Source organism: Gavialis gangeticus, unplaced genomic scaffold (genome assembly GCF_001723915.1).
Source record: "Gavialis gangeticus isolate Ggan-Ray unplaced genomic scaffold, GavGan_comp1, whole genome shotgun sequence".
In the NCBI taxonomy this organism is placed as follows: domain Eukaryota; kingdom Metazoa; phylum Chordata; order Crocodylia; family Gavialidae; genus Gavialis; species Gavialis gangeticus.
Genome location: NW_017729030.1, coordinates 29,839,528 through 29,847,716, shown reverse-complemented (window position 1 = coordinate 29,847,716; position 8,189 = coordinate 29,839,528). Strand labels below are relative to the sequence as shown.

The 8,189-nt window shown below is 39.7% G+C and overlaps 1 protein-coding gene across 1 annotated transcript in view; it reads left to right on the top strand.

The window, feature by feature from the left end:
- Positions 1 to 8,189, top strand: part of SPATA5 (spermatogenesis associated 5) — a 395,498-nt gene that overhangs the window by 68,662 nt on the left and 318,647 nt on the right. The window contains exon 10 of the mRNA XM_019522055.1: positions 4,220 to 4,374. Coding sequence (XP_019377600.1) covers positions 4,220 to 4,374 — 155 coding nt within the window. The remainder of the gene's footprint in view (positions 1 to 4,219; positions 4,375 to 8,189) is intronic.

The following is an 8,189-nucleotide window of genomic DNA, read 5'->3' as shown; positions in this document are numbered from 1 at the left end:
TATATATAGGCAGCACCTAGTTATTATGGGAAAGTTATGTGAACAGGAATTGAGCTGGGATGTGAATCGGATAGGAGATTCCCCCTTAGAAGTAGGAGATTTGTCAACATGGCTGAACAGAAGGGGTCATATTTGAAATAAACTGGTTACTTCCATCGTATCTTTTTCTCATTTATGGTATTTGGTAGTTGAAAGTGTGTTGTGTATTTAGATATGTGATGTGTATACTGTACAGTGCATGATTGTCACTTTTCAGTTACTCATGTCACCTTGATTCAAATCTCTGTTATCGTATAGGTAGTAGAAAAGCTGTTTGTTTTAGAAATATTTAGCAAGTTTAGTAAAACACTGGAACTGTTTTGTTGTAGCCTTCTGCCTGTTCAGCCAGGTGCCTTGTCTAACTTAAATACACACTAAGGGAGTGAAAATTTAATTTAAGAATAATGAACGATATCTAGGGACCTTCCCAGATGCAAGGCATAAATAGAAGCAAGTACTCCATCTGTTGGCTTTAGAAAGCCAAACATGTTTTTCCCCCATGCTTCACTCGGATGGTATAAATCTTCCATTTCCAGCCCTGCAGGGTAAGAAGGTATTTGATCTGAAACCCATCTCTGATGTGAGAGAGAATGGTCCATGTGTAACAGTTTGGGCTGTTGTAATTTTGGAGGCAAATTAGCCAAGAAAGAAGAAGCATGCAAGTTGGGTTCAAACAACTGCCATTTTATTTTACATCATTCACACATTTTGAGTATTAGAATAATTGTGGGGCGGATGGATTAATGGAAAGAATGAACATGAGGCAGTTAAACATGATAAATACAGTTAATCACAATGATAACATCTCTACATCTTCTGTGTATTCTCAATCTATCAAACCTAAAATGGACATGTTGGATATTCATTCTCTAGACGCCTTTTATTATTTGTGTTGGAGTGTAACTATGCCTAGAATCTGACAAAATATAGCTACATAGTAGTGTTCTTACACTTAGCCATATATTATCATAATGTGCTAACACCTAACCACAGCTACGAACAAGAATAAATTAAAGGGAAATAATATTGTGTACTCGCTTTTAATATGCGACAGAAGAGAAGCAGCTGTACCATGACAAATTGTTCTCCTCACTTGCTTCCTCTGTCCACTTTGCTTCCTCTGTCCTAGACAGACAGGATGAATTTGTGAGGTATAACACACAGTGCTGGAGAGCAGAACAAACTGTTTATTTTCCATGGTTTGTGATGATGCATAATAGACCTATGTTTGCTTCTTTTGGTTTTATTTCAGAAGTTTCCATTTATGCCTTGTTAGGGAAGCAGAGCTCTAGTATATTTAAATACTTTGTCCTCCTGGTTAAAGTTTCTGCTGTATATAGGAACAAATCCTGCAACCCAAAACTCAGAACAAGGAGTCCTTACTTACACAGATAATTTCATTAACTATGTGGAAAAACTATTTGTTTGTTTTTTAATGTATTTGCTAAGACTTCTCATTTGAGTAGAGGCTATTATTGTATGAGAGAGGCTAAAGGTATAGATACCTATTTAATGAAGATAATAGAATGTCTCTGCACATTAATACATTTCAGATCTGTCATGCCTGAAAATGAGTGTGCAAAATTTGTGCATAAATGCGTAAGTAGAACCAGTTTACAACAGAGGATAAACACTATCTGGTTCAAACCAAGCCAGAGACATCCTATCCTAAGAAGCTCATCTGCAAAGACCAAATGTTTGGTATTTTCTGGGACGCAATATATAGTACATCTGAATTAAACGTTCATAACTTTATGCTTCCACAAAAATAAGCTTATGGTCACTGTTGTGTGTGTGTGTTTCCCCCCCACCTTGCCATTACCCCATCCATCAAAAAAAGGTTCAAGCAGCATGTACTTGAGACATCTTCACATTAAATAGACCTTTCTGTGGCTTAAAGGGGAGGCGGGGGTGTGTGTCTCCCCCTGGCAGCCCTTTTTGGCTGTATCTTTCTGTAGTTTAATGAGACTTTTTTGTCAGGGGTCAATGTGGAGAGCAGGAAAGAAAGATTATGATAACAGGAGGAAACAGGAAGAATCATGCTCTTGTTTTCAGTCTGTTTTTTATATTTGTTTTAATGTAAAACATTGTTTCAATTAAATGCTGACCTGTGTAATGGTGTGTGCTCACACATGCTTTAATGAATTCAGTCTTTGTTTGGAGAGCCGTGACCTTTTTATCCCTGTTCTGGATCATAGCTGCTGCATTTCAAACCCACTACTGATCAATGAAACTTCACTCAGATATGCTTACTAGCACTGGTAGCAAGAGTACATAAGACCCATGTTCCTATTTGCCCTTTTTAAGGTTATATTTTCATAAAGGAAAAAGAAGACACGTTTTATTTTTGCAAATAAAAAGGTAGACATGATAGATGAAAAAATCATCAAATAGACTTTTGGTTAAATTTGTACCTGATAGAAAGATGTTTGAAATTGAAGAGCAGAGATCTTTATCATTTATTTGATTTCCCCAAAGACATAACTTCCCTAGTAAATATGTAATCTTTTATTTTAAATTGTGCATGCCTTATGAATTAACTTCATAAATACCTTTAACCTAAGGCAAAATGTGGATTGAATTGCTGTCCTGTTGTTGAAGCTATCTTTTTTTTTTTTTTTGTAAATGACTTGCTGGGGGGAATAGGAAAGAACCACGGTGTTCAAGAGAGTTAAATTTTTCACTTCTCCTGTGACTAGCAGTGTCCCATTTGGTATAAAGAAATGTTTTTATTTATATATCCTGTTGTTTCTGAATGTTTTACACTGGGGGAAACCTGAATTACAGACATTTTCTTTTTATTGTATTAAAGATCCTGTGCATTGAGTGCAGGTGCTCATGCTTCTGTAGTAATTGATGGTGTAAGGAGACTCTCCAGCTGTACTGATACACAGGGGAGATATATCTCTTCACACATTTTATGTATTGTAGGAAATGTAGGATTCCTGTAGTTGTCCCAGATTTTCTGTGTCAAAGTTTGTAAGTGCCTCAGTGGAAAGAAGAATCTTCTGATTTATTTAAAAATAGCTTATCCCTTGTCTTTATTATTTTTCTTTAGCATAGACTGACATATTTTGTTTTGTTAAAATGAATCGGGTTGATTAACCAGTCAAATTAACTTGTTAAAATTATTCTATATATGTCTTTTGGTGGCTCATCGGTAATGATACCATAGTAACTACCTTTATGTTTTGTAGAGCAAAATAGGTTAAATTTTGCCCTACAAAAGTCAGTCTTTTTCATTATTATAATGTTTTTTAAATACGAGGGTAGTGGAAATAAACAAAGGAAGAAAACAAATCGATAGACAAATCTTGAAAGACAAATTAAATGCAGGAAAATCTCTGGGGCTTTTGCATAGCATACTCTGAGTTCTCACTCCCCAAACAAGGCTTTAGTGCAGTCCCTTTCTCTGTGGAATTGGTGAGATATCACTTAATAGCTCAGTACCCATGAGTTTAGTTCTGGGTACCGCCATACCCAGAGAGGGAAAAGATAAAACTTCTCAGGTATTTATTTGTATGGAAAGACTGTGTGCATTTCATATGATTTGAGTAAACAGAGGAGAAAGGGAGTTATGACTGTTAAGTGTCTGTAAGATGTGGACTTTGAAAAGATAAAAAAAACATATGCAGAGTTATTTAAGGTATATAAAAAATATGGGGAAAGTTTTATTTAGCACACAATGAAAAAAACTCCTAGCCGTGAATTGTGTCCCAATGAAAAGAGCAGAAATTTCATCACTTAAATCATTTTGGAATACTAGAAAATAAACCAGTAGGATGCAAGCCTATACTGATAGGGTAACAGATGAGGTAGCCCATCTTGAATAAACTGATTATTCCTATATATAAGTTAGACATTTGTATTTTTTTCTCTTAAAAAGAGACTTCAAAAATTATCCAAGCTCTTTTTGTTCTATTTTTTGTCGGCACCATGGCTATTTTTATCCATCCTTGGGACCAAATCTAGTATACAGGTAACCATAAGTTCCTCTTTCCCCTTCTCTTTCATTGGAAAAATCCATTGTGTTCCTGGACCTAGTTAGAGCCTAATGTTATGGTGCTCTTTTTGAAGCTTACTTCCTTTCCAGTGCTTTAGTCTGTGCGTATGTGTGTGTATATTGTCTTTGTGGGAAACAGGATGAAGTCTATGTATGTTTGATTTTTTTTTTTAATAGGTTTATATGCCTTGCGGAGAGCACTGGGAAAGCAAACTAACCTATTAGACAGTGAGGTGGCTGGGTCAGTGATGATTACTTTCAATGACTTCCTGCAGGGGATGAATGATGTCAGGCCCAGCGCCATGAGGGAGGTGGCTGTCGATGTACCAAAAGTAAGTAATTTTCTACAATACAGTAGAAGCATTGTTAAAGATAAACTCAGGAAGGTCATACTTAGACTTTGAAAAACCTTATCCACAAAGGTTCATATTAGAAAAAAGTAGGCTTAAGTTACCAGTAAATGTTATTTACTAGCTTCTCTTTTTTAAACATTTTGAGTTTTATTGCTGGCATTGCCATTGAGGGTAACCAAGTGGCACTGCAAGAGGACCACTCATTAACTGTGTTCCACATCCACAGTCTCCGAATAGATTAAGGCAGGGCTATCCAGTGGGCCTCTGGGCTACAGGCTCATGGATGCACCACACCACATTGCACTGTGTGTCTTTTTCCCTATGCCACTGCAACGACCTTTGTGTGGATGCTCCTCCTGCAGGTTCTGCATCACATGCTCATGCAGATGCCCCATTGCTGCGCAGTGCCATGCCTCACCCTGACCATCCTGTGCTGTGCTGTATTGTGCCACACTACCCCCTGCGGTGTAGAAAACCTGAAGCCAGCATAGGGAGGGTGAACTGAAGAGTTGTGGCCAGGCAGGAGCTCAGGTGCTGCAAACTAAAACCCATTACAGGCTGCATGCAGCCTGTGTGTTGCCAGTTCTCCAGTGTTGGGTTAAAGAATTAAAAGTTTTAACATACAGGTTTAGAGTGTACATTTCACCTATTTGCACTGCAGCAACAAATTCAATTGAAAACAAAGTGCTGGCTTTGCTCCCGGGGTATATGGAAATAAGGGAATGGAAAGGTGTTCTTGTTTTGCTTAGAAAATAGCTGATAAATTGTCTGGTAAAACAAAACTGGAATCACTGAAAGGAAGTGGACACAATTTACATGTTGTTGCATTAAGTGAGATGACATGGCTTTGAGGGCAGAATGGGACCTCACCTGAGTCATTGCTGGTCAGCAGCAATCTCTTCAGAGGCCTGTTCTTCTCAGTGCTTCAGTGCTACTGTGTAATGTGTGTGCTTATTTGAAAAATATGAAATGAGAAAATAATGGCCCAGTTACATTTTGGATTGCCACCTTCTGTCACATTCTTTCATTGCATTCTTGTTTAGTCTACTTCTTTAAAACATTTTAGGCTTGTGGTTTTGATGCAGGGGAGCCATCTCAGCCTTGGAACATAGTAATCATTTATTTAAATATCAGTATTAGAGTAGTGCCGCAATGGATTGCCATTTGGAACCCTGTTGCATTTCATGTTGTACAAATATAGAAAAGAAATGGTCCTTTTCCCAAAGGTCTTGTTGTCTGCCTCCAATAATCATGCAACATAATCTTGTGTTGTTCTAATGGTCTCTGCATTACTTGATACAAACTAGGTATGCCTCCTAAAATAAAAAAGCCAAATAAACTGTTTAGTAACAGAAGAATTTGTAGCTATTACCATATTTACCCAGAGCCAAGATGACTTAAAATTTAAAATGACCCGCCCCTGATAATTTAGATTCCGTATATGGAAAATTTATAAATTTGTTCTAACTTTCTATATATAGAATCTAGTTATCTTAAATTAGGTTGTCTTAAATTTGTCCCCGCTCACCCCTGCAGCAGGAAAAGCAGCAGGGGGAAAAGGAGAAGCAGCTTCCTCCCTTCCCACGTCCTCCCATCATTTGTCTCCCCCCATGCAGCCTGATCCCTCCCTTCAGTGCCTCTGCCGCCCTCCTCCCTCCCGCCAAATTGGAAATTTGGCCTATAATCCTGTACAAGGATATTAGTCACTTATACCCTACCCCACTGCTTTTTGGGATCATAACACTTATATTTTGGGCATCCCTTTAGAAGTCTCTGGAATTGTTTCCTTGTCACACGAAATGACACCTATATTAAATTCTGATTGCTGTGATTAGTTTTTCCATCTTTTTTTATCAGTAATATATTTAAGTTCATGAACTTGGGCCACGTTTCCATATAGGACTATTAGTTGGCTGTAAGCCATGATGCACTGGCATAAGTTACTTGTGTGCTCTAAAGTAGTTTACGCCCACAAAAAGTGCTTTTGTTACTGTTTTTGTTCATATCAATTTTAAAAATGATACTTTTAAAATAATAAAACACACCAAATTAGTTTCCTGAGAAGTGGTATAATCCAACAGTTGGATTTCATAAATTTACATTTTGTTTTCTGGCTCACATAGTGTGAGTATACAACAGTGTGTCTAGTCTGGAGTGATTAGCCTTTAGCTTCTTTCATCTTGTTATTTTCAAAAGAAGATCCCCTCACCCCAGTACAAAAAAAAAGAAAGAAAAAACGGAAAGGGAAGAAAAGAAAAAAGCAGGTATCTGAGTAAGTAGGCAATCACATGCATTACTTTTGGTAAATCAGGGATTAAATTCCTTTGTTGAACGTGTTTTGTGTCTGACATTTAATTCTGTTTGTCGACTAAGAATAAATTAAAGCATAAAATAAATGATCAGGCATGGGAAATTTTTGAATTAGGGTGCAAAAGCTTGGATAGAAATACTGTTAATACAGTATTAAGTGTTCATTTTATTTTTAAGACATATTACTGAAGTGTGTGCCCCTCCAGAGAATGCATTTTTGAGCTGTGCTGTTGATTAGCAGGAAAAGCAAAAGCTTTAACAGCTTTAAGTTGAAGTTGCTTTCATGATGTTAACTCACTGTTTTTCAGTGGGAAATTTGTTTAAAACAGTCCTTTGCAAATCAGATTAGGAGGGAGATAGCAAAGAAAGTATAAATTAACCAATGGATCATGCATAAAGGCAGTTGTTAGATGGGATTTTCTTGTGCTGTTTTTGTATCCATGCCATTCCATTCCTGCCAGGTTTATTTTCCTAAAAGTGTGACAGTGTCTTCATATCAGGGAAAATAAAAAATGCTTTTTGTATAATGTACTCTTCAGAGCAGAGGTTGGGAACATTTTTAGAACAGTAATCTGTTGCTGATGACCCAGCCATTGCTGTGGGTTGCTGATTTTTCAACAACGATAATATTGCTAGGGGTGCACCAGTAAAGATTTTGGCCAATAATGATGGCCTATTATTAACCAGCCATGCTGGCTGATACTGATCTGATAGCTGATATTCAGCCTGGCAGCTTGGAGAGTAGCGTCCGACCAGTAAGTCTGGGGGGGAAGAAAGGGGCATGGGGGGAGCAGATCGAGGCCCCCACTGTGAGGGATGGAGTGGGGCTGGGGCGGGACACGGGGTGGAGCTGCAGATGGTTTAACTGGGGGAGGGGAGGAGAGGTGGCTACCCACCACTGTGTAGACACCTGGGGGAGGCACAAGGGGCTTGTGCCCCCCCAGACTTGTGTGCAGGGTGAGGGCAGCCTGCCTTCTGAGGACTCAGGACCAGGGGCTATTCGGGCCTCTTCCTGGTGGAGGCTGGGCTGGGGCTGTGCTTGGGGTGGGGTGGGTAGTGGCGGTGTTGGGAGTGGGGGTTAAGGGCAATTTTGGAGTGGCTGTAGCCCTTCCATCTCAGTGCTGCCACCCAGTCCAGCCCCCTTGTTGGGAAAAGGCTGGTGCACTCTCTGGCCCTGAGCTCACAGCAGGCAGCCTACCCTCGCCCCGCTCGCTAATCCTGGGGGCACATGCCTCCTGTGCCCAGCATTCCCTCTGAGCTGCATGGCCACACAGGCGCGCCTAGCAATGTGGCATGAGTGCACCTGCGTGGCCATGCATGCTGCACAGTTTAGAGGGAACACTGCCTATGCCTGCCTTGGGGTTCACGCAGTGGTAAGGAACTGCCCCCCTTTCTACCTCCCTGTACCTTCCAGGTGAGCTGGCCGTGGTTCTGCCCCACCCCACCCTGCTTGGCTGGGCAGCCCAGCCCCTGCCCCATTCCCT